The following is a 27,229-nucleotide window of genomic DNA, read 5'->3' as shown; positions in this document are numbered from 1 at the left end:
GAAAACCAAACACACTCCATCCCATCAGAGTTGTTTATGTTGGAGGATATGTCTCCAGTACACATCAGAGAGTGAACTTTCCAAGTGTTGATGTCAAGGTTCAAGTTGGCATTGAATTCGACTCAGCACCAATTCTGTCTCGTTTCTGAGCACAATTCAAAGTGTTGGTGCTGACCTTTAAAGCCCTAAACGGCCTCGGTCCTGTATACCTGAAGGAGCATCTCCACCCCCATCGTTCAGCCCGGACACTGAGGTCCAGCGCTGAGGGCCTTCTGGCGGTTCCCTCATTGCGAGAAGAAAGGTTACAGGGAACCAGGCAGAGGGCCTTCTCGGTAGTGGCGCCTGCCCTGTGGAATGCCCTCCCATCACATGTCAAGGCAATAAACAACTATTTTACTTCTAAAAGACAACTGAAGGCAGCCCTCTTTAGGGAAGTTTTTAATGTCTGATGCTATATTGTTTTTAATATTCAGTTGGAAGCCGCCCAGAGTGGCTGGGGAAACCCAACCAGATGGGCGGGGTATAAATAAATAATAATAATAATAATAATAATAATAATAATAATAATAATAATTATTATTATTATTATTATTATTATTATTATTATTATTATTATGTCTCATCCAAGTCAAATTCATGTAAATGGGTTAGTGGTTTGTGAACAACAGCAAGGCATCACTGGAAGTGTGTGAGACTGGGGTGGAACCTAAGGTCCAGGAGCCAACTGAGGACCTCTGGGGCCTTCCTATCTAGCCCTTAGGATTCTTTCCAAGCCATACCTACTTATAAGCCACACCCCTTCAGCACAGGCCATACCCCTCACCTTTCCTGTTCTTCACCCTCCTTTAAAAGGTAAAGGGACCCCTGACCATTAGGTCCAGTCGTGACCGACTCTGGGGTTGCGGTGCTCATCTCACATTATTGGCCGAGGGAGCCGGCATACAACTTCCGGGTCATGTGGCCAGCATGTCTAAGCCACTTCAGGCGAACCAGAGCAGCGCACGGAAATGCCGTTTACCTTCCCAATGGAGTGATACCTATTTATCTACTTGACTTTGATGTGCTTTCGAACTGCTAGGTTGGCAGGAGCTGGGTCCGAGCAACGGGAGCTCACCCCATTGTGGGGATTTGAACCTACAACCTTCCAATCGGCAAGTCCTAGGCTCTGTGGTTTAACCCACAGCGCCACCCACGTCCCTCACCCTCCTTTAGACTTTCTCAAATGCATCCCTGTGCATGCATAGAAACCTGGCTTTTGGACTATGGATTAGTAGAATCCAATCCAATACCATTTCATGCTATGGTCCCTTTTAAAAAAACCTCACTGCAGACAACATTAGAAGTCTTTATAGCATATGTATTACTTTTCCATCAAATGAAAGTTGGATATATAATTTAGATATTGATAGTCAGAGGTTTTTTTCTTCATTATCATTATTATTATTATATTATTTCAACATGTTTATCAATCTTATATTTATAAGAGATATTATGGGTGCAATCCTAAAGCTTAAATATGCCAAGATGAGTGAGGTTAGGATCCAGTGGATCTCTGGCTGAGCCAAGCCTGGCAGATCTCCCCCAAAACAAGAAATGGATAGAAATAAAAAAATGGCAGATTTGCCCATCCCTATCATAATCCATAACTCTTCCAGCTTGTTCTGAATAATGTGTGGATCTGTTCTGATTCCCTGGTAGGCAGCTACGCCTGAGCATCCTTTGTGCATTGAAAGTTTCCAAGTCACTGAAAGTGGTAATTCCATTTTATTCTGCCCTAGTCAGACCTCATCTAGAATACTGCAGCCAATTCTGGGTGCCACAATTTTAAAAAGATATAGACAAACAGGAGCAAGTTCTGAGAAGGGCAGTGTAAAAAGTACAAATAGTGGGTGCCTGTCATATTGTTGTTGAGATTTGTATATTGCCCTTCACTAATAATAATAATAATAATTTTATTATTTTTTATTATTTCTATCTCACCCATCTGGCTGGGTTTTCCCAGCCACTCTGGCAAGCTTACAGTAGATCTAAGGGCAGTTCGCAACATAAAAATACAATATAAAAAACACAAAATACATAATAAAAACAAGAACAAAAACATGGATGAGGAAGGTCTTACTCCAAGCTGATCTGCCATTCAGAAACATCATCCACAGTCAAAGTAGAACAAGGATGTTATGACACAAAAAAGGGGCAGCCACAGTGAAAGCCCTGCTCCAACTAACTGAGGAGTGGGCTTGTGGGATCTATGGAACTTGCAGAAGATTATCATGTGCTTGATATGAGATGTACGTGAACAATACAGAAAACTAGAACATATTCGTGAGTTTGTAGAGTATTTCTTTGATCTCCCCCTTTAAAAATAAAAATAAAGGGGTTTTTTTCCAGTTGTCTGAACTTTGAAACCATTGCGAAAAGATAAAAGAAATTAATTGTATTTTTTTAAAAAAAGAAAAAGTGAGATCTCAAATTTCTCAAGCACATTAATTACGTATGGATTTCATAACTGACGTTATACTTCCAAACTGCATTTGGCACATAAGCAGTATGCAAGCTGAATGAGTAATGATTACTTTATTTCCAACCACTTTCACATAATAGCTGGCTCTATTCAAATGGTATTTGTTATCTTCAGAGCCCAATCCTATGCATGTGTATAGGATTGCAACCAGAGAGGTCAGTTTACAGAAGAGTATATAATTAATATCATTGAAAAGAGAAAAGGGAGGGGGGAAACCTGTGACATATGTCTTCAAAGTGTATTGTTAAAGGCATACGACACAGCTATTTCTTCTTTTTAAAAAAAGGCAAAATGAAAAAAGTCGTGCTGCATTAAATGATTTGAAGCATATATACTGGGAGTGGTGGAAGGGAAGGCATCATGAATAATTCAGAAGAGAGACGGGATTTTCCTTGCAAGGTCGATGAATGAAAAAGACAAGGCTTTAGGACAGATCAGCTCATATTCTTTCAGCGCTGTTGAGAGATCACCATCCATCTGGAGGGTTAAGGCAAGTTCATGCGACGCAGCGTACCAGCTCCAAGAAAAGATTATATTGAAATCTATTGGCACCAGGTTGTGCTTCAGTGGGAGCCTAACAGCTGCTGGGAAGGGCTGAAGCCTGCATGCTAGATGCCAAGTGAATTGGAGTCTATTTTTGAACTCAACTTCCATATCCTGAAGGAATGGTTATCAAAAGGAAAGAGATGCGATGAACAATACCCCAGGCAGCCGGTACGGAGAACAGGACCCTACTTTATTTATTCCATTGAAATGACTGGAATGTCTTACAAAATGGCTTGAAAGAGAAGGTCTGTTTGTTTAAGATGAATGTGAGTATTGCTAAAGGGTTTGGGGAGGGGCGGGGAGAAGTGCTTTCAAATCATTTCTGCCTTTAATAATGGCCATTTGATTTCCCCTGAAACTGACGACAATAGCAATTGTAGGAGGCAACGTGTTTAAACGGTGCATGGACTCTCCCAGCCTCTTAGAATGGAACTTTTTGCTTGGCTTTGTTGCAAACTATGTCCACAGATATTCCAGCTCAGGGTCTGAACGGAAACTGAAGGCATGGGAACAAATAAAAGCCACAGCCCCATGAATGCATTTCAGATTTTTGCACTCTTTAATTGGATCTCGGTGGTACCTAATCTGAAAGAGAACACTTTTTTATTTTTAGAATTTCAAATGCCTAAAGTGGCCCAGCACAAAAATATACCCTGGTTAGCTTTCGCGGCTGCTTGAAAAGGCAGGAAGCAAATAGCAAAATTATGATTTAGTGCTATTCATAATCAATTATGCAGGCTTTGCAACTTTGACAGGCAGGAAAGCTGAAGCCTGCGGCTAGGCTAATTTAGAAGGGCAATTGCTAATTACGTATAGGGAAATAGTGTTAGAATTGGAAAATTTAAAAATTAGGTACAGTTTGAACAATATATGCAAGATTCATTTAGGGATAAATCCTACCTCCTTCTATTAAATGTGATTTTCTTGGCTGAATTGATCTGATCTATTACTCATGCTGTTTCTAAATACTGGGTATGCAAGAGGATTCTTAAACCCTTGGCTTTCAGGCTTTGGCTGGGTTATTTTGTGATCCAATAATTTTGGTATTGGAAATAATTGTGGGTCACACATTTTAAACTGGATTTATTTTGTACTTTATAAAAATGCCTTTAAGTAGCTTTCTTCCAGCTAGATTTACATTTTACCACAGCTGCTGCTATTATTATTATTATTATTAATCATCATCATCATCTTCACCATCATCGTCATCATAATAGAATTTAAATACTGCCCTATACCCACAGCTAGCTGGAGATATGAATGGTGTAGCTTTAATTCAAAGTTGTTCCAGAGTTTTATCAGAGGAAAAGTCGTAATGAATCAACTTGTGTGTATTTACATGAAATAATACCATTTGGATATGTGGCCCTTGAAGTCCATGAAGACAAAGTTAGCTTCTATCAATTAGTCCAATTTCCATAGGAATAGGTGAAAAGGTTGATTACTTCCCCAACCCCTGGGGGGGGGGGGAGCCCATCTTCACATTACAGCCTGTGAACCAAACATTAACATGAAGCCAAATTTTTCTGGATCCCAGCGAAAAATATCCCCAAACCCCATAAACTGCTAGTTGTGGTGTTATATACATTACACTGTTAAAATGATTCTGGATGCAGTTCAGTATCCCTAACAGGAAGAAAGCCTCCATTGAATTGAATGGGACTTGTATAAGATAGTGCTGTCCATGAAATAAAGTGAAGGCACTGTCCACATTCCTCTAAAGTTAGCCTTAATACTTATCTGTGCAAGGTAGCTTAGTAATATTATCCCCAAATTTCAAGTGTCTGGTTAAGGCTGGGAGAAGTGTGGGTCACCTAAGGCTGCCTACCGTATAGCAAAGGGAATAAATTTGAAGCGTGGGCTTCCTATTTAGTGTCCCACACCCTATTATGTTATGCTAGTTTTCAAGTCATGAGTTGTAAAGCTCATTTATGCAAACCACAGTTTCCAATGCAAGCAATTCAGTCTTGTACTGAAAAGGGAGGTTGCCCATCAGCCTTTGTGGCGAGAAGCTGCTGTAAAGAATTGTTGTGGTGGAGCTGGCTTTCCTACATCAATTTTTTTCTTTCTTGTTCACTTCCCAAATTCATGAATAGCAGAGGCACATAACCTTCCTCCTCGTGACCCCTAATTACCGCTGCATTTTGCAATAAGGTAAGAGCTTGCTTCACAAACCTATGACCATCCATAGGGGCTAAATTTATGGAAAGCAGGACCACTTCTCGTGGCCACCCCCCTGATGTCATGCCCTCTGCTGGCATTGCCCTTATGGTTGCATATTCATTGAGGACATCTGGAAGGCACTCCTGGAAGAAGCGGACCATTTGGATCCCTTCCAGTTGGAATTCAGACCTCATCATGGGACTGAAACTGCCTTGGTCGCACTGGTTGATGATCTTCAGCAGGCTAGGGACAAAGGTGAGAGCTGTTTCCTAGTTCTGCTGGATCTCTCTGTGGCTTTTGACACCATCGACCATAACATCCTTCTGGACCGTCTAGAGGGGCTGGGAGCTGTGGGCACTGTTATACAGTGGTTCAGCTCCTTCCTCCTGGGCCGTGTTCAGAAAGTGATGGGAGGGGAATGAGTGTTCAGACCCCTAGGCTCTCACTTGTGGGGTGCCTCAGGGTTCTGTCCTCTCCCCCATGCTTTTCAACATCTACATGCAGCCGCTGGGAGAGATCAACAGGGGGTTTGGGCTGGGTGTTCATTAGTATGCGGATGATACCCAGCTCTAACTCTTTCAAATCAGAACCAGTGAAGGTGGTGAAGGTCCTGCGTGAGTGTCTAGAGGCGGTTGGAGGATGGATGGTGGCTAACAGATTGAGGTTGAATCCTGACAAGACAAAAGTGCTGTTTTGGGGGGACAGGAGGCGGGAAGGTATGAAGGACTCCCTAGTCCTGAAGGACCAGGTCTCCCTAGTCCTGAAGGACCAGGTGCGCAGCCAGGGAGTCATTTTGGACTCACAGCTGTCCATGGAGGTGCAGGTCAATTCTGTGTCCAGGGCAGCTGTTTATCAGCCCCATCTGGTACGCAGGCTGAGACCCTACCTGCCCGCAGGCTGTCTCGCCAGAGTGGTGCATGCTCTAGTTATCTCTCGCTTGGACTACTGCAATGCGCTCTATGTGGGGCACACCTCTGAAAGAGAAACTACAACTAATCCAGAATGCGGCAGCTAGACTGGTGACTGGGAGCGGCCGCTGAGACCACATAACACCGGTTTTGAAAGACCTATATTGGCTCCCAGTATGTTTCCAAGCACAATTCAAAGTATTGGTGCTGACCTTTAAAGCCCTAAATGACCTCGGTCCAGTATACCTGAAGGAGCGTCTCCAGCCCCATCATTCTACCTGAACACTGAGGTCCAGTGCCAAGGGCCTTCTGGCGGTTCCCTCACTGTGAGAAGCCAGGTTACAGGGAACCAGGCAGAGGGCATTCTCGGTAGTGGCACCCACCCTGTGGAACGCCCTCCCACCAGATGTCAAAGAGAACAACAACTACCAGACTTTTAGAAGACACCTGAAGGCAGCCCTGTTTAGGGAAGCTTTTAATGTTTAATAGACTTTGTATTTTAATATGCTGTTGGAAGCTGCCCAGATTGGCTGGGGAAACCCAGCCAGATGGACGGGGTATAAATAATAAATTATTATCATTATATTATTTTAAAAGGGCCTGTGTACACGTAATTGTGTCCACGTAGGCTTCCACTCAGTTGAGGACCTGGATCGTGCAGGATTTTTGGTCACGTGGAAGGAAGCCTATACAGTGGTACCTCTGGTTAAGTACTTAATTCTTTCCAGAAGTCCGTTCTTAACCTGAAACTGTTCTTAACCTGAAGACCACTTTAGCTAATGGGGCCTCCTGATGCCGCTGCGCCGCTGGAGCACGATTACTGTTCTCATCCTGAAGCAAATTTCTTAACCCATGGTAATATTTATGGGTTAGCGGAGGCTGTAACCTGAAGCGTATGTAGCCTGAAGTGTATGTAACCCGAGGTACCACTGTACTACAGCTTTTCAGATGCCCACACTGAATATGTGAACACAGGAAGTGAAGGTTGCAGTGCTGGAGATGCATCTAGAAAGCATGGTCCTCTTCCTCCTCCGCTACACATTTAGCACTATGAATGGAGAGAAACTTGTGAAGAAGTTAAGCTATAGAGCTGTTCTGAGGATAATGTAGGGAGGCTGAGAGCCATGTATGCCACTTTAAGCACAATGGTGGAAAGCCTATGGTAGACCAGAGCTGGCATCTTTCAACGATGAGGACCAGCAATGAAAATTCTAGTCAAAGAACCACCCAAATCTGTCACAGGAAGCAATTGCTTTTGAATGTCTGGTTTTTTATTTATTTTTTAGAAGCACTTATAAATCACTCAATCAAAGTAGTGTATACACTATAGATGAAAACACTGCTAATATCCACAAATCATTCACTCTAACCTTCTCAAATTTCTCTTCTCCAAACATCCATTCAATAAGCCGGGATTGCCAACCTTTTTGGGTCTGTTTTTGAAAACCAAAAATGTTCTTTTTCCAAGCATAATTTCAGTGTGGGGAGGGGACCCTGTGAATGCGTAAAATGTCAGCTATGGGTGCATGTCCACCGATGAGCGCCATGTTGGCAATTCCTGAGAAAGCTGTCTGTGACATAATTTGCTGTGTGTGAGAGTGTGCACGAAACACATTTGCACATATATAAATTTATACAGATTACATCTCACTTGCAGATTCTTTCCTCAGTGCAATACTCATTTCTATGATAGAGCGATAGATAGCAGTGCGATCTTAACCCTCGCTACTCATTAGTAAGTCCTGTTTAATTCAATGGGACTTACTCCCAAGTAAAAGGTGTCGTCAAGATGCTTTCACTTTCCTTTTTACTGTTACTTGGTGCAGGCAAAATGATACAGACGAACATCTGGGAGACATTATACAATGAGCCAAGAATGAAAAGGAAGCAGGCTTTAAAACTGTCCTTTTCTAAATTAGATCTGTAGGCAGCTATCATTGTCAGTCTGTGTCTCTGTCTTTGGTAATATGATCTAGGGAAATCAAAGGAACAATATAATGTGTGTCACATTTCATGCATTTGGAGACTTCTCTCATATATATATATACACACACCATATTTTTCGCTCTATAACACGCACCTGACCATAACATGCACGTAGTTTTTAGAGGAGGAAAACAAGAAAAAAAATATTCTAAATGAAACAGTGGATGTATGATTTTTGTGGTTCATGCTGTGGCCACAGACATGTGATCTGACGGTGAGTTTGGGGTAGCCCAATGCAAAAATCCTGATTATCCTGTGGATCCATAATTATCCTGTGGATCCATGCTTTGTAACCACGTTTTTGCGCCATGAAACAGTGGGTGCATGTGTGTTTTTTGGTGCAGGCTATAGCCATGGACATGTTATGTGATCTGATGGTGAATTTGGGGTGACCCAGTCCATGTGGATCCGTGCTTTGTAACCACGTTTTAAGTGGGGAGGGAAGGGAAAGCACTCAAGGGACAAGGAACACGCGTGGGGTGTGTGGAGAAGGATGCTGCTAATAATGCAGGAGAGGGGTTTAAGGGGAGAAGGAGCATGCGTGGGGTGTAAGCGGCTCCTCTCCCGCTTTGCTGTTTCAAAGCGAGCCACGGAGGAGGGAAGGAAGGGGAACCATGGATCCCCTCTCACGACTGCAGCAGATCCCCCCGCCATCCGTAGGCATTCGCTCCATAACACGCACAGACATTTCCCCTTACTTTCTAAAAAATACGGTGTGTGTGTGTGTGTGTGTGTGTGTGTGTGTGTGTGTGTGTCGTATTTTTCGCCCCATAGGACGCACCTAGTTTTTTTGGGGGGGAGGAATAAAGAAAAAAAATTATTTTCCCCCCCCCAGGCGCGAGGCTGGCGCGGGGGAAGCACGAGCTTCCCCCGACCCCAGCCCCCAGAACAGGCTGCTGCCTGCAAGCCTTGCGCCGCAGCTCGCCACGTGCTTCGGGCTGCGGGCTGCCGCCCCAAGCCTCGCGCGCCCGGTGGGACCTCCCGCTGGGCGCGCGAGGCTTGCGGATAGCTTCCTGAAGCCTGGAGAGCGAGTGGGGACGGTGCGCACCGACGCCTCTTGCTCTCCAGGCTTCAGCGAAAGCCTGCATTCGCCCCATAGGACACACACACATTTCCCCTTCATTTTGGGAGGGGGAAAAGTGCATCCTATAGGGCGAAAAATAAGGTATGTGTTATGTACTGAGTTGAATAGGATCCAAACTGCAGCAGTCTGATTGGTCCTAGAACAATAGGATCCAAATTGCAGCAGTCTGATTAGTCCTAGAACAATAGGATTCAGAATGCAGCAGTCTGATTGGTCCTAGAACAATGCAGCAGTATGATTGGTTGGCAGGAACCACCCAATCCTGCTCCAGATAGAAGTGAATCCACAACCTGATTGGCTTACAGTAGAATTCCGGAATTAGCCAATCATGTGCAGCCCATTGTGTAAATAGTGTATATAAAGCAGATACTGTGAGGGGACTTTCATTCATTCATTCCTCCTCACCACTATGAGCTGAATAAAGAGCATGAAATCACTTTGCGACTCTGAGTATATTTCAGTATATATATATACACACACACCCTGCCATTCAAGATTTCCTTGCACCCCTCACTCATAACTCAGAAGAAAACTCCAGAGTTTTAGATATGTTGTACTCTAGAGAAAATGATAATTTATATTTTATTGTGTGCAATACAATAAATTTGCATAAATTCTTTTGTGTTGTGAGATGTGCTAATCACAGATGGAATACTGCCAAGATGGCTACATTTTTCCTGGCTACATTTCCCACTTATCCTGTGGGGTACTGCGGAGAGTAGTAGCTCAAATGGCAGCAAAGCCATCTGCAACAGTGGCACTTTGCTGGGACTAAGAACAACTGTTTACAAACCATCTGAAGGAACATACGAAGTTGCCTTATACTGAGTCAGACTACTGACCCATCTTAGCACAGTGTTGTCTAACAGTGGCCAAGAGTGATGGACTAGGACTGAGGAGATCCCAGACAAAATGAAAGCGAGTAAGGTGCCGTGGATAGAGGGTCAGACTAGACCTGGCAGACCAGAGTTCAAATACCTACTCAGCAGTGAGTGACCTTGGGCCAATTACTATCTCTCAGCCTATCCTACCCACAGAGTTGTTATGAGAGGTGTGCATGCCACGTTGAGCTCCTTGGACAAAAGGTGGGATATTAATAATAAATCATCATCATCATAAACCATTCCACCATGAATCTCACTGGGTGATCCTGGTCACTTTCTTTCAGCCTAAGCTACCTCACAGGGTAGTCGTGAGAATAAAATGAGGAGGAGGCGAAGAAGAAGAAGAAGAGTTTAAATTTGATATCACGCTTTATCACTACCCTAAGGAGTCTCAAAGCAGCTAACATTCTCCTTTCCCTTCCTCCCCACAACAAACACTCTGTGAGGTGAGTGGGGCTGAGAGACTTCAGAGAAGTGTGACTGGCCCAAGGTCACCCAGCAGCTGCATGTGGAGGAGCAGAGACGAGAACCCGGTTCCCCAGATTAGGAGACTACCGCTCTTAAAGACTACACCACACTGGCGAATCATGCATACCACTTTAGACACATTCTCCAGAGTCTCAGGCAGAGCTCTTTCCCATCCCTTGAAACTTGGACCCACTGGATGTCTTACATCTCTATCTCTGGCTTTTTCGCTCTCTCCATGTAGAATATCATCTTCCCCCAGTGGTGTATGTGATGTTGATCTATACATCTTCTGGTCACGTGAGCCTGAGAAACTCCACCATGCCCCTTCTCATGTAGGCAGTCCCCCAGAAGCATGTCCAATGAGTGCATTCCCTCTTCCTGGCTGGGCCAGACAAAGACACACACACACAAACACACACACACACACTATTTTCAGAGATAGGAAGATGCAGTCTTTTGTCGATCTGAACTGACTTCTTCACAGCAGTGAGAAGCAATGGAGTTTATAGAGCTAAAATTCCCGGTGCCCTTAACTGACTACGGTTCCCATAAACCTTTGGGGAAGTGCATGTCCTTTAAATTTATGGTGTGTACACAGATCTGTTAAAATAATAATAATCCCACACCTCTGAAGTATAGGAACATTGACACACTGCTGTCAAATGCCTAATAGTTGTTTAATTTTTCTTTAGAAGGATTTGTAAACCACTTGATCCATGAGCCCTTTAAGCAGAGTACATAATTATAGTCCAGCTAAAATCCACCAAACTAATGCGCGTGCACAGACACGCAAGATAATTATCAGTAGAGCACAGATTAAATCAGTAAAACATTTAAAACAAATCTAGGTGACTAAATTAGAGTTCTGGGTAGGTGTGCTGAAATAAAAAATAAAAAGCTTCCAGCGGATCTCTAAAACAATATAGTGAGGTTGCCTACCTAATGTCAAAAGGCAGCAAATTCCAAAGCACAAGTGACGGCAGGCTAAAAGATTGACACCAGACAAATGCAGACTGAACATTATGTGGCACTTGTAAAAGTTTCAGTTCCTCAGAGCGAAGGATGTAGGACGATAGGACTTTCTTAGCATACAGTTTAATAAATAAAATGCCTTCGAAGATTGCATGTGTGTAGGTCAGGGCCAGACCTTGAGTGTTTTGGCACTGTAAATAAAACATTAAGTTGGCACAGGAGGCTCTCTCCAGTCCCCAAATACACACACAGAGTTTTCAAGGAGCTGCTCATAACTCCTGTTTCCTCAGTTGATCAGATTTATGGGACGAGAGCAAACATGAGTTTTGTCCTACCCCATCCCAGCAAATTTTAAAACCAGACACTTCTGCTCTTGGCATCTGTCTGCTTCCTGCGGCCCAGCTACGGCTGCCAACCTCTGTTATATCTAAAGCAGGCATCCCCAACCTGCAGCCCTCTAGATGTTTTGACCTACAACTCCCATGATCCCTAGCTACCAGGACCAGTGGTCAGGGATGATGGGAATTGTAGTCCAAAACATCTGGAGGGCCGAAGGTTGAGGATGCCTGATCTCAAGCTTGCACTTGAAATAATGCTTGGAATCCATGTGCGCTGTTCACCTGGACTTCATTTCCCCACCTCCCCAGCTCCCTCCTTGTGATGGCATTCACTGGGCTGAGAGTTCTTATGCTCTCCTTCATTTGTTGCATCATCAAATGGGTCTTTCCCCCTTCCATCCCAAAATTTGCTGGCCTTGAAAACTGTGCAGGGGGCCTTTCTAATCAACAAGGTCAAGCTCTTCTTCTGTCCTTTGGTTTGTCTGTGTTGCTTTCGCTGCTGTTATGGATAAAATCATCACATCCACTTTGGGTTATGACATGCACATACTATTTAAACTCTGATGAAATAAGGAAAAGCAGTTCAGGGAGGTTGCATTTTGAGTGGAAGGATGCTTAATTTTTTCACTAATAACCGTTTACCCTTCATCTCATTCCACCTCCCCACTCCCCCCCACCTTTTCCCGCTTGTGAGATTTTAGATGTGTTTACTCCTGCAAATGTGCCCTTACACATGTCATACCTTGTTAAGGCCTTTGCGTCATCCTATCAGGTAGACTAGCACATTTCCTTAGTACAGTTACACATCACCCCAATCTCCAAGCGGCACAAGATTTCAGGGGTATCTGGCACCCTTACCAAGAACTGTGTTTCCTTTTGGAACATAAAGGCTCCAACATATTAAAGGCAAAAACCAAAACATCATCTTCCGGTACGCCATCTTCCACTTTTTTTCTCACGAGTGGATGGCAGCCATTTTGGACGCCATGATCTTGTGCGATTTTGTGTTGCGATTTCCCCCTGAAAAAGCGTTTTTTCAGGCACAGGGTGCTGTGTGAGAACTTGGCCTTGGGGAAAACACATTTTTTGGGGGGGGGGGAGGGAATCATGGCATGAAATCACTTGAGATCACAGTGCCCGAAATGGCCATTGTTTCTCTCACGAGAAAAAATGGGCTGTCCAGTTTTTCCAGAGCACTTGCTAGGTATGTGATATATGATTTATTTACACATATATACAACCTGAACCTAGATGAAGAGAGTGCAGCGGATTCACATCCTAAGAGGGTTCTGTTCCTTCCATTGCTGCAGCCTCAAATTCCAAGAGACCCCAATCATTGTTCTGACCTTCTTTGCAGCCTAAAACAGACTGCCTGTCTTCTGCTCTGCCCCATTCTCCAGCTTGCAGAACTGACACTTTTCCCCTGTTTGCCTACCTCATTGCCCAATTCAATTCTGCAGCCACCCCCCTGAAACTCTGACCTTTTGTCTCTGCTAACTATCACCTCAGGGAGGGGCTTTCCCCATTTTGTGTCTGGCCCAGAGACTCTCTTTTAACGGCCTTCTTAATGGGTTAATGGATCGGCCATTCCGGTGATTACCTCTTGATGGTTCTTCTGTTAGGCGGTTTCCTGGACTCAGAAAAACTGGTTTACACTCCAGCCCCCACTAGATCCAAGAATTCAGTCGTTTTCTTAAATCCCAACCCTTTACTGAATCCAGATATTTTAGGGGAGTTTTGCCCCCCACCCAAATTTATAACATCATGTACTCAGACTTTCAAAGTATTGTGAAAATGTAAGAAGTTTGGTGAGCGGAAGCAGCAGCATTTATGTGATTTGAGGTTAGCAATTATCTCGGAGAATGATAAAGCAATTTTCTGGTGCGTCCTTGATATAGTTTCAGAAAAGCCTCAGGGATATATATTCATCTGGGTGCACTGGAGTTAACATGCATGAATCCCTATGCTTTGAGATAAAATTATAACCCTGCGGCAATTGACTAATTTTATTAAAAAAAGATATTGCTGATCGGGCATCTAGTAAATGGTGTTGATATATTACTCAGGCAGAGTAATGACTGGATACTGAGTTAGAGACACTATCCTGCTATGAGGGCTTGTGGGGCTGTGTAAGGGTTTGTGTTGCTTATATATTTATTTTATCATTTTCGTTATTTTGGAGGGTATTGTTTTCGTTACCTGTTCTTCATTTTCAGAACACGTCGCCTTTTCAGCAAGTGCTGTGCTCAACATCTAAAATGACAGTGTTGTGTGTGGTTAAAAATGATTTGGGAGTCACATACTTCACATACTAGTTTTCTCAGAAACACTGCCAGGTCTGAGGGGAGAGGCTGGTGGGGTGCGGTTGCCCTGCTCCTTTTGTCACTGCTCTGGAGCTCACACGCCCCAAAGGTAGCATCTGATTGGCTGAGCTCGCTGCCACTCATCCTAGGGTGGCAATGATTGAAATTAAAATGTTGTTGTTGTTGTTTAGTTGTTTAGTCATTTAGTCGTTTAGTCACGTCCGACTCTTCGTGACCCCTTGGACCAGAGCACGCCAGGCACTTCTGTCTTCCACTGCCTCCTGCAGTTTAGTCATGCTGGTAGCTTTGAGAACACTATCCAACCATCTTGTCCTCTGTTGTCCACTTCTTCTTGTGCCCTCCATCTTTCCCAGCATCAGGGTCTTTTCCAGGGAGTCTTCTCTTCTCATGAGGTGGCCAGAGTACTGGAGCCTCAGCTTCACGATCTGTCCTTCCAGTGAGCCCTCAGGGCTGATTTCCTTCAGAATGGATAGGTTTAATCTTCCTGCAGTCCATGGGACTCTCAAGAGTCTCCTCCAGCACCATATTCAAAAGCATCAATTCTTCGGCGATCAGCCTTCTTTATGGTCCACCTCTTACTTCCATACATCACTACTGGGAAAACCATAGCTTTAACTATACGGACCTTTGTTGGCAAGGTGATGTCTCTGCTTTTTTAAGATGCTGTCTAGGTAATAGCGGGCAACTGAAGGCAGAATTAACCAGTGTGACACTTCACTTTCTAACATGCTGCTACCTGTTGGCTCTCCATTCTCTCTGTTAGGTGCAGGACCCCGCACCCACCCAGGCTGTATGGTATAGACCTTGGACTTTGACCATATAACCCACTCTTAAGGGCACCACTAAATGCTGGTTTGTTGGGGGAGCTATGGCTGCTTAACATTGCAGGAAGTGCACTCTGCACATGGAATTCTTCTCCCACCACCTCACAAAACAGCTTCTGAGGTTTAACCCGGCTCCAATCAACCACAAATGAAGCAGAATTCAAAAGGCCAAGTTGACCTGAAGAATTCCCTCCGCTCCCCAAGTATTTTTGTGTATAGACTAGTCACACAAATTGTACATGGTGTACATAATTGTACATGGGTGCCAGCAGGTAATGGTTCGCTGTTCTTAATTAGCCAGGCATAACCATAGTAACACCATTACTGTATTCTGTGCTACTGTACTTTCTTGTGGGTTTCGCCAACCTCTCTAACCTGTCGCAGAGCCGCCTCCTGTAAATCCATGTAGATCTGATATCCTGTGTCAAGTCAATAGTCAAACGGGCCCGCTGATAGTACTTCAGGTCAAGCTGTCAAAGTTATTTGAAGATAGGGCTGCCAAGCTAAAGCTTTATCCTGCTTTCAGTATATAAATACATCCAGCCTGACTGGGGAAAATGGTTCACTGTGTTGTTCATCATGATGGGATGCCTGGGCCAAGGAACTATCTATCATTACATTTGTATCTCTCCTTTCCTCCATAGTTCTCTCCCTCTCCATTTTATCCTCACAACCACCCTGTAAAGCAGGCATAGGCAAACTCGGCCCTCCAGATGTTCTGGGACTACACCTCCCATCATCCCTAGCTAACAGGACCAGTGGTCAGGGATGATGGGAATTGTAGTCTCAAAACATCTGGAGGGCCAAGTTTGCCTATGCCCTCTGTAAAGGTAGCTTAGGCTTTGAGACACTAACTGGCCCAGCGTCACCCAGTGCACTTCATGGCTGAGTGGGGATTTGAACCCTGGTCACCCAGGTCCAGCATTCTAACCACTGCAGCACATTGGTTCCCATACTATGCTACTCAATGCGATGGACCAATGTTCTGTTGCGAAGAAAGATTGTTGTAAACAAAATATGCCCTTCTTCCCTTATGGGGTATCCAAGAGCCTGTATAGAGTCCTTAAATGGGTTCCCTATTGGTAGGAAAAAATAACAGAGGCCAACCAGAGAATATTGAGAAGCAAAGCAGCTAGTAAGCCTGATCTTTATTAAAGTTATTGCAACAGGGTGCTCCCCTCACACGCAGGAGGAGGTAGGAGGACCCAGAACAAAGGTGTGCCTGCCTTTATATAAACATTTTAAATTCCCTGCCCTGGAGCTCAAGACCACCCCTCCATACATCATACATACATCACAGAAGGGGTGTAACTCAAGACCAACCCCCACAAACATCATACCTACATCACAGAAAAGGTGGTCTACAACAGAAATTTGAATGTTGTTGTTTTTCCTGTCTGCCAGGTTATCTGATAATGCCTTATCTGATTGCCTTTCCTGGTAGTCTGCCCATTCCTTTGAAATGTTGATTACTAAATTCCTATAACAAGGAAGGTTTTTTTCACCTCCTCCCTCCTTGCAGAGAAACATTTGGGCAGCTTACGAGTCAAAATGGTTTCAGGACTGTCTTCCTGTGCTGCTTCAGACATGTGGTTTATATATTTATGTACGTGTTTGCTTGGTACATTTATAATAATAATAATAATAATAATAATAATAATAATAATAATAATAATAATAATAATTTTTATTTATACCCCGCCCTCCCCAGCCAAGGCCGGGCTCAGAGCGGCTTACAAGCAATAATAAAAACAAGTTGAATGATTACAACTTAAATACAACATTAAAATACAACATTAAAATACTGAAACATTGAAACATTAAAATATTGAAACATTAAAATATTAAAATGTAGCCTCATCTAAGACCTTAAAATTATTATTACAAGGTATGGACATGGATACCGTCGTTAGCTGCTCTGGCTGTTTTGAACATTTACATTTTCGTTCTAACCCATGACTAGACATTTTGTTTGCCAAGGTGACCTGGCTTAAGCATGGCTACGCTGTGGCTTTCTGTATAAACTGAGCAGTGCAATTAATCACTGGTTCCAGAGATCTTGTAACGCAAGTGAAACTGCTGTACTTAACATATTATTGGCTCATTGAGTCCAATCTCTTTAAATCAGGCAGCTCAGAGCATAATGTAAACACCAGGTAATGAACGAGATGGCAATAAGAGGCCCAAAGGATACGTTTGTGGGCATGCTCCAGTTGGTTTGCAGTTAACTGCCATTTTGTCTGTTGAGTGGCGCTCTGGGTTTCTTGCCCCTGCAGAATTAGATGCTTATGTCACCTAAACCATGCTAGCTAACAATCTCCAAACATGCCTGAAAAACGAATAAATGAGTGTTTGAGCAGCCCTTGCTGTGCCCAGTGTATTTTAGGATCCGTACTCAGTGGTGGACCTACATTTGGGGGGCCTTGAAGCTTGAACTGTGATGGGAGCCCCTTCACAACCAGCAACGAGGTCTGGGTAACTCCTGTTATCTCCTTTACAACATCTGTGCCACTGACTCTCAAACCTAAGGATTGTTGAAATATATCTACAGCAAAAAGATTAATGAATTTGAGTCATGTGAGTCTACTAGACCCATTTAAAAAAAAAAAAAAAAAAAGCAACGTGAAGTAAAGCCACTTCTGGGGGCCCTCCAAAATGAGCAGCCCTGAAGCTTAAGATTCATTAGTTTCATAGTGGATTCACCCCGTGCTTATTCAGAGTTAGGGGTGGGGGAAGATATTCAATTCAGTTTTCTCTTAGCAGTGAACCTGCCCAATTTCCACTCTACAGCGTTGGAGGAAAAATAATAATTTGTTCTTTTGTCAGGAGGTCACAGGCTTCAATCAAAGACGACTTAACTCAACGAGGCTTACAAGGATTGTACTCTAAATTTGTTAATAAACCTAACTGTTGAAACTGGGTCACTTTTACAAACATGCCCAGCTCGTGAGTCAGTGTGCGTGGCTGATAACCAGAAGACTGAACCCAGGGTACCTTCCAACCCTACAATTCTATGATTCTGTTACAGTCATACCTCGGGTTACAGATGCTTCAGGTTGCGTGTTTTCGGGTTACGGACGCGCCAAAACCCAGAAGTACTGGAACGGGTTACTTCCAGGTTTCAGTGCTCATGCATGCGCAGAAGGACTAAATTGCGCTTTGTGCATGCACAGAAGTGCCAAATCGCAACCTGTGCGTGCGCAGTTGCGAACGCTGAGGGTTGTGAACGTGCCTCCCTCATGGATCACGTTTGCAACCCGAGTGTCCACTGTATTCAGAACCCAGTGCAGAACAAGCCACTTCAGAATACATCTGTACAGTGGGAAAGAGATGAACCTTCATTGCAATAGTATGTGGGGAAGATAAGAAATGGGGTGTCTCATGTATACAAGACAATCCCTATTTTGCATTTACAAAATGATGGGAGCTATTAACTGGTGCAGCCTGTCCATTTCTAATATTTTAAAATGTCTGCTTGGGCTCTGACAGAAAGAATACAGGGTGTCTTTTTGTTAAAATTCTGTCATTCCAATCAAGAGGCGATTGTCAAGGCATGCAGGCTCTTGCCATCCCATGAGGCAAGGTGGAGTGACTGCCTCATTAGATAGGATCCACCAAGGTAGTGGATCCCAATATCTATCTTTCTTCACCCACCCCCTTTGTTCCGGTCCCCTTCTTCCCTAGCGCCATCTTGGTGTCCACCTCAGGTGCCAAAATGCTTCGGTCTGGCCTTGATAACATGCATTGTTGGCATGGTATGAAGTGTTTCATTTCAGCAACTAAAAACTGAGTTGCAGAGATGTCATTGCTATGAATATATCTTTAGAGGAAAGGGAATGACAGAAAAGAAAGTAATGTTTTTCAGCCAGTAAACATCTGGAGGCAGGTGCTACAGTTTTTCCACTTCCTTTTCAGGATTGTCTCTTTTAAAAATAAGTTACTCCTGTACCACAAAACATGTTGAAGACTGATGTGAAAATGAACTTATCTGTCTTTGGAAAGAGAAATGCAGTCCCAGGAGCCATTTCCAGAGCTTTGCCAAGCATAGATCTTGTTTAAGGTCCTGTTGCATGAAAATTCATACCCTGCTTTGCCATATACCTGATTTTCTCACATGCATGATTCACAAGAACACACCCCAATCTCTACAAAGATTACAGGGAAGCAGTTCCTCCATAGTCATGTTTCTCATTCATGTTTACCTCTGACATATTGTGAATGATGACTTCAGGCTGGCTATTAATGTAAAGCTGGATCAGTATATTTCACTTGTGAGTGTTTATTAAAGCATCTACTTCTGCTCATCTAGACGAAACAATTTTCCTACAAAGGAATGCAAATGTTGAAATCACACATGCCGGGCTGTGCTTTCCAAAATATGCAATCCGCCTACATTGCAGTTCAGGAGCTGTTGAAAGATGAGGCTTCAGCCTTGCAACAGCTGTGTAAAGTAAATAGATAAAGCTATCAAGAGCTGGATTAAATTTGTACTGATCCTTATATAATTGAAGTGCCACACGTTGAATGCTGATTATGAAGGCATTTCAAATAGAGCTGGTTTATTCAAGATGCTAGGCACTGCTGTCTGTAGGAAAGTGAATACTTTCTAGCCAGTACTTCACAAATACACTTCTCTTCATATTTTTCGCCAGGACAGACCCTGGCTGCTTTCCCATCAATCCATATATTTTAAAAGAGGATTAGATGAATTCGTGGAGGATAAGGCTATACTAGTTTCTGGAAATTGCCAGTGGGAAGAATTCTGATGCATTCGGGTTCAGCTTGCAGGCTTCCAATACACATCTGCTTGGTCACTATGGGAGCAGGATTTTGGACTAGATAGGCGCTTGGTCCAATCTAGCAGAGCTCTAGCCCCAAATAACCTAGCAACTCTCCTGGTTATTTAATTTAACTAGCTTTAATTCCTCTGCTTGAATCTGAATTTTCTCAATCATTCAGTCTCCTCTGAAGTTGCTATGTCTGTCAGTCTGTCTTTCTCTCCTTATCTCTGCTTCAAGCTCAGAAATTGCTGCCTTACAAGAACAGTCAAGATAAGGTTTCCCAGTGATGGCTGCTCTGTACTGCTCAGGGGTTATAAACTATGCCCCTTATTCTGCCCATCCCTCCTGGAAGCACTGAAGGGAACAGAAAGCAGGAAAGGTTTCCATTTTGTCAGCTGCTTCCTTCCCCACCCCCAGTTTAGAAATTCACTGGGATTTAGAAATGTCACACTTATAAATTCAGGGTGGTTTTTATTTTCCTGGAAGCATTTGCTTGAAGCCTCTTGGGAGCACATGCTCTGCATGTGGTGTTCTTGATTCAGAAGAAACACTGCCAAAATAAAAGGTGGAGAGGAGGAACAACCTATAGCATCTAAAGCAAAGCAGAAATATTATACAGCCACAAAATGCTACTTGGTTCTTTCTCATACTGCAAAGGGTTGATGTCTCCTTTGTTGTGAGCTCTTCTTTTCCACCTGGTAAATAGCCAGTCTCTCTCTCTCCCTCTCCCTCCCCCTCCCTCCCTCCCTCCTTCCCTCTCTCATGTATTTCACCATTTTGCACCTGATCATCTGAAGGCCAGGGTTAGACCAAGAGAATGTGGTGCCCGAGGCCTCCCAATTCCATGTACAAAAGCCAAGCCAACTTGCTGTTGAATCTTATTACTTCAACACTAGCAATGGGACAAAATCTTCCACCACACCTGAGGACAGCCTTTTCCTGCACGCTGCACCTGAATCACAAGTGCGACGGAAACTGCTGTTGTGCTCAGGTCCTGGTCCTGCTGGTTGGTTTCTGGCTGGCCATTGTGAGAACAGGAAGCTGGTCTGATCCAGCAGGGTTCTTCTTACATCCTTAGGGATGAATCGCATAGCAACAGTTTTAACATTTTTTGTCGGCAAGGTGAGCTGCATCTGCAAGAGGATCTTTAATTGGGCTAGGTGTGAACCATATGCCCCATTATGTTTTGGGGACAGTGTATGGATCCCACGATCATTCACATATTTCTACATTGCTTACTCCCGTTTCTGATTTTGTAGCATGAACTTTGTCATTTAACCACCACCCATGCTTTCACTTGTGTGTGTTGCCCAGCACATGACCGTGCAGGAGGTGAATAGCATGCAGCTACCCCATTGCTTTAGTTATGAATGACTCTCAACATATTTGAAGCTGAACAATAGGAGAGAGCCAGCATGAATGTTTAATGCTAACACCATCATGCCCAACAAGAAACGGTGCGGAGGAGGAATATTACCATGGTGTGACATTGTGTGCTTTCCTTAATGATAATAACACTGTGATTACTTACTAGCTTAGTCACTCCAATTACCGATACATGCACATTAACTAAAACTCTTTGGAGAAGATAAAGAAATTCTCTCACAAAATTGCACTCTCAGAGCTAGTTCAGAAAACCATTAATGCATCTAATATTTTTCATAAAAGCAATTAAAAATAATTTAGCTTGACATCAGAAACACTAAATGAGATTATGAAAAACTGAAGGAACGCTCACAGTTTAATAACATAATTACACTTGATACCTATGCTGCTCTCTTTTCTCTCAGATCAAGTTGCAAAATATTTCCTTCCCCGCTACCAAAACAAGCAGCCGTTAGATTCCTACCATTGTTTTATCTGGCATTTCTCTTTGGAGCATTAGAGTCTGATGTCTGACAACTGGATAACTGGTGTGGCGTGGTGACTACAAGAAGCGTAGCCAAAATGACATCTTTCGAATGTTGTTGGACTCATCCCCCCTTAGCTTCACCCATCATGGCCAATGGTCAAGGAGCAATGGGAAATGCAGAGAACAGTGACAACCTTTCAGGAGACCTTTAAAAAAACCAACAATGGCAAACTGATGTGAGAATATGGAAAAGTTGAACTTAAGATTGGAAAACTGAGAAACTGAGAGGAACCAAAGTTGACAGCTTTGCCTGCTCCTAGCTGTAGGCCAAAACACTATCAAACCCTTTGTCACATAAATGCAAAACTGGACAACACATACAGTGTGACAGGCTGTATGTAATTATATGATTTTTTTTAAAAAAAGAAGAAGAAGAGTTTGGATTTGATATCCCACCTTTCACTCCCCTTCAGGAGTCTCAAAGCGGCTGACATTCTCCTTTCCCTTCCTCCCCCACAACAAACACTCTGTGAGGTAAGTGGGGCTGAGAGACTTCACAGAAGTGTGACTGGCCCAAGGTCACCCAGCAGCTGCATGTGGAGGAGCGGAGACACGAACCCGGTTTCCCAGATTACGTGACTACCGCTCTTAACCACTACACCACACTGGCTCTTAAAAATCTTATTTAATTCTTTTTGAAATACAGTTCAACATGTCATATCAAAATATGTGGTTCTATAGACCAACTTATCATATAAACAAAACATATTATGAGAAATTAGAGTCCAGCAGTTTGACCGGGAAATACATTCCATTCAGTTCTTATGCTAGCAATATCCACGATGTGGAATTCTTATATCAATCTTGTAATGTTCCATGTGAAGATGCTTTAAAGAATTCTAGCGTTCTTTGTATGCAGGTTTCAGATGAAAGACTTAGAAGAATGGCACATGCAGAAAAGAAGACAAGGATTCCAGGATAATTCCTTGTTTCGCCCAACCGGTCTTCATCAGAGCTGGTCTATAGAACCACATATTTTGATATGACATGTTGAATTGTATTTAAAAAAGAATTAAATAAGAAAAACAATGCAGGCTAAGATGATGTCGTTTCTATGCTCTCTCCAGCTACCAGACCAGGAGAAAGTCAGCACCAATGACATCTAAGTAGCAATAGTAACTGGGAAATTTAAGGTACCAGTTGCCAGCCAGACATGAGGAACAGAATGATAGTTTCTCACTTCCCCCTCTTTATATAATTGAAGGTCTGAGATAAAGTGTAATGGGGCAGTGGAGAATGCATTGCATTAAGGCCCACACCCTTTCCCCCATAATATGACCATGGGACCACCTCATCTTGCATGAAAGTAGGGCTGGACCTCTAGTGGGATGGAGGATACATAGGTCCTATCCATGATAGCATTCCTTACCTCTCCAGTCTGGGTTGCCAGCACAGATACAGTACAGTGGTGCCTCGCAAGACGAAAAGAATCCATTCTCTGATTCTTTTCGTCTAGTGGTTTTTTCGTCTTACAAAGCAAGCCCATTGACGGATTAACGGATTAGCGCTATTAGCGGCTTTTAGTGGCTTATCTGCTGATCGGATCAGCTGATAAGTGGCTTAGCGGCTTAGAAAAAGGGGGGAAGGGGAAAAAACCAGCAGGAACTCGCAAGACATTGTCGTCTTGCGAAGCAAGCCCATAGGAAATTCGTTTTGCGAAGCACCTCCAAAACGGAAAACCCTTTCGTCTAGCGAGTTTTCCGTCTTGCGAGGCATTCGTCTTGCGGGGCACCACTGTAGTAGCTAAACTTTGAGACTGTACAGAAAATCCTTCCTTCAAACACTAGCGGAGTGGCGTGAGATCCAGCTTTGAGCATAACAGCAGTTTTGATGGATCTGACATAAAGTCCAGCATCCTTTTTCCACAGTGGTCAACCAGATGCCTATGAGAAGCCCACAAGCCTAAGGGCAATAGTTCCCTCTCCTTGTTTCTTTCTTACCAAGTGTATTTAGGGACAGACTACCTCAGAAACTGGAGGCTTCATACATCTAATGAATTGATTGATTTATCCTCGCTGGCTAAGTGTCAGCCACACTACTCCGTTGGGCCTGAGGCACACTGGCTTTGAAGATACTGTAATATTCCCTTATCCTTCAGCCCAGCACTGCCTAAACAGGATTTTGCATGGATTAAAAAATGCAGGTGTAAATAAGAACTGTACTTCCTTCCAATCCCATTGTTTAAATGTGTGCAAGAATGAAAATCAGAAATAGAATGGTGCCTACAGTCGCTCTCAGGCAAATATGGTAATTTATGCGGGGGACCAGAATAAAAAGGGGGGGGGCTTGCTGCATCTGTTCTAAGCAAAAATACACCAAGAACAAGATTGTATCCATTCAGATATAAATATAAGTGTTGTAATTATGTATTTCATCCTCCTAGGCATTGTAATTATTTTTAAATGTTATCACATTTTCTGTTTTGTTTTGCATTTCTCGTGAATGGAAGGTTAGCTGCGGATCAGAGGCATCCTTGGCCTTATAAACCGTTAGTGCAGACCTTGCATTTGCTATTTCAATGGTGCATTCCAGGGCTTTTATCATACTACCTTCTGCTTAGTGCTCGCTTAGTGACACAAGCAGGTGAATGACAGAGACCTTCTAAACTTGATATTTATCCTCAGGCAGCTCTTCGTATTTTGGCACATCTGTTTCTTGCAAAGTTGCGTCAGAAGAGAAAGCAGAGTGCAGGGAGATATTTATAATGGGGGACCTGGCTTTAAGGCCAAAATGTCTCAACCTCAGTTCTCCATCTGCAAAATCATAAAACCTCTTCCCCAATGACAAATGCCACATAAACAATGAGTTGGGAGATGAGGGGTGTGGGTTATCCCTTAGCTGGTTGGACATATCAACTTTCAGGTGAACTTTCTGATTCCCTCTAGTGATGCCCTCTTTAGTCCTGAAAGATATTTGGAACTCACCCAGACAGTTCAGGGTTTTTCCCAGTGCCTTGAGATGGCTAATTGAGTTTCCGTTTGTTCATATCTAGCAAGTCCTACAGAACTGCATACATCTCAACTAGACCCAGTACCCTGGAGGCAGCGGTGGGGAACTTCAGGCCCAGGGTTGAAAAAGCCACATTCACACCATACATTTAAAGCACTATGATACCACAGTCATGGCTTCCGTCAGATAATTCTGGGAGTTGTTGAGGGCGCTGAGAGTTGTTAGGAGACCCCTAGTTCCCTCCCAGAGCTACAGTTTTCAGAGTGTTTTAGCAGGCAATACCTCTTCACAGGGAACTCTGGGAATCTCACTGTAGGGTTGCCACATGTCCTCTTTTTCCAGGACACATTCTCCTTTTCATGGGTATGTAAAATGAGAGTCGTCATAGCGATCCATAGTTAAAAGTAGAAGTCGGCAAATGTTTCCTCTTTTTTTGCACTTAAAAATATAGCAACCCTATGGGGGACTGACAACTCTCAACACCTTTAACAAATTACAGCTGCCAGAATTCGGGAAGGGGCGTGACTATTTAAAGTGGCATCATAGTGCTTTAAATGTGTTATGTGAATGTGACCTAAGCCTCTTCATTTGCCTCCTGGCATTCTGCCCAGACTATACCTCTCACCGGCCCTGCTCTGCATCATCTTTTCCCGACATTTTTTCCTTGCTTAAGTATGCCCTGTGGGCAGGCCAGAGCCGGCCCACCCACGAGGCAAGGTGAAGCAACCACCTCAGGCGGCAGCATCCACAGAGCCAGCAGATCCCAATGTATATTATTTCCCCCTTGTTCCTAATGTAGATCTCTACTCAGCCCTCCTTCCCTGATTGCGTGGGGGGTGGGTACCATTTTGTGGTTCACCTCAGGCGCCAAAATGTCCAGGCCCTCAATGATTATGTTCGTATCTTATAGTAAAGCTGACTATGGAGTCCATCAGTGTGCAGCCTATTCAGAGATTGCATTAAAGCTGAATCAGAGACTGGACTGATGGAACATTTGACACACACATACACTCCCTTAGCCTATCAAAAGAATCCAGCCGTGCAATGCCATGAGGCACACCTCGTTATTTTTGTCCATTCAACCAGGTTCAAATCTGCATAACACCCAGATCTCTTTTTCAGTGCAAAGATAATTTCCCAGTGCTCAGCCTCTTCTGTGGAGATGAAGAATGGCTACGGGAGCATTGTATTTGAGTCTCTGTGTATGAAAATAGTACTGCTGTCCACCTGGCATCATCGTCTGGAGATGCTACATTAAAATATAAATACATACCATTTCAGCAAATGTAGCCTGGAGAATTGAGTTTACGTTTCTGCCGTTTAAAAAAAAAATGCAACAAAAAATATATTCATAGTCGATTTAAAACACCAAGATGACAGGGCTGTACCTCACACAGAAAAACTCATAAAGCATTCCTAGGGTCTCTAGAGAAAGGCAAAGCATGGCTGGCATCAATGAAAAATCCAAATAGGGCACACGAATGCGAGTATAATAACTCCTAAAGATGCAAAGTCAAAACCACATGAATATATCCCACTGCACAGGTGCACTTGAGAGTCAAAACCAGGAATCAGCAACAATTGCAAATAAAGGTGTTGGAGCAAAATTGAGGCAGATTGCTGAATTGTAGGGTGGTGGTTTGAAAGGAGCTAGCAGGTATAAAAGTTGCAGAGCCTTGTTGTTTTCCCAGCTGGTTTGCAGCAACTGATTTTGTGAGGAAGCAACACATGAATTTTACAAATAAATAAATGTGCTCTTTTTTGGTACAAATGCTCAGCGATCCATAGAATGATTATTTCTAGGCTAGAACAGGCATTTTCATTCCAACCTGGGAATCTCCCATCTCATATGGTGGGACCATTGCAAATGTGTATGCTGCTGCACACAGGGGAAAGGGTAGGTTTCCAAAGCTCCCTTTTGTGCATGTAAAAAGAGAGATGGGGGCTCTACCAGAATAACAGTGAGCCTTAAGGTGACATTCCAGACTTACAGTGAAATCCTTGCCATGTCTACTCAGAAATATTCAGTGGAGTTACTCTCAAATAAATGGGGTTAGTATTGCTGGCTTAAGATGCAATCCTAAGGCTAGATCCACCAGGATGAGCAGGATTAGGATCCAGTGGATATCCAGCTGATTCTTTCTTCAGTATGTGCATCCTGACTCTGCATCCCACTCTATGTAGAAAACAAGAGCATGCTGTATGAATGGAATGCAAGAGTGCTTCCAGTTGTCAAAATGTGCAAAGCCTCTGATCTCAACAGTAGATGGATATTTACCTCTGTATTCAGATATGAACATCTGTCTGTCTCTGGTTTGTGGCTGCCCCTTTTATGGATTCCACACGTGAAAACACTCCTGTGCAATTCTTTGGGGGGGGGGTGAGCATCTCTGAATTGGAGTCTATCTCAATAGTATAGGCAGAGCAAATGGACTTGTATCGATACCCAATTCGCAAAGCTGTCAAGAGATTCTATTTGATTAATCAACCAAAGGAGAATTGTCACTAATTCATCATATACCATCAGCTGGTTAATTGACTCCTTAAATCTTTGCGTTTAAATAAATGC

At 43.4% G+C, this 27,229-nt stretch overlaps 1 protein-coding gene and 1 long non-coding RNA gene across 5 annotated transcripts in view; one reads left to right on the top strand and one right to left on the bottom strand.

The window, feature by feature from the left end:
- The window catches only part of LOC308584930 (schwannomin-interacting protein 1), a 378,018-nt gene that overhangs the window by 234,119 nt on the left and 116,670 nt on the right, over window positions 1–27,229 (top strand). Inside the window, exon 1 of one of the 4 annotated variants that reach the window (XM_081190281.1) lies at window positions 3,059–3,235. The exons of 2 other annotated variants lie outside the window; for them this stretch is intronic. In XM_081190281.1, coding sequence (XP_081046407.1) covers window positions 3,134–3,235 — 102 coding nt within the window. In that variant the 5' untranslated portion in view covers window positions 3,059–3,133. Of the gene's footprint in view, window positions 1–3,058; window positions 3,334–27,229 lie in introns of those variants that run through there. One more of the 4 variants, XM_081190282.1, reaches the window with a different exon arrangement.
- LOC308585228 lies at window positions 20,264–24,771 on the bottom strand. Its single transcript, XR_014007173.1, has 3 exons — window positions 24,636–24,771; window positions 21,649–21,857; window positions 20,264–20,349 (listed from the first exon to the last, which is right to left on the bottom strand). It is a non-coding gene; the product is annotated as an uncharacterized lncRNA (long non-coding RNA).

This window comes from Podarcis bocagei (assembly GCF_964188305.1).
Source record: "Podarcis bocagei genome assembly, chromosome: 4".
Lineage (NCBI taxonomy): Eukaryota > Metazoa > Chordata > Lepidosauria > Squamata > Lacertidae > Podarcis > Podarcis bocagei.
This window is presented reverse-complemented; position numbering and strand designations above follow the sequence as displayed.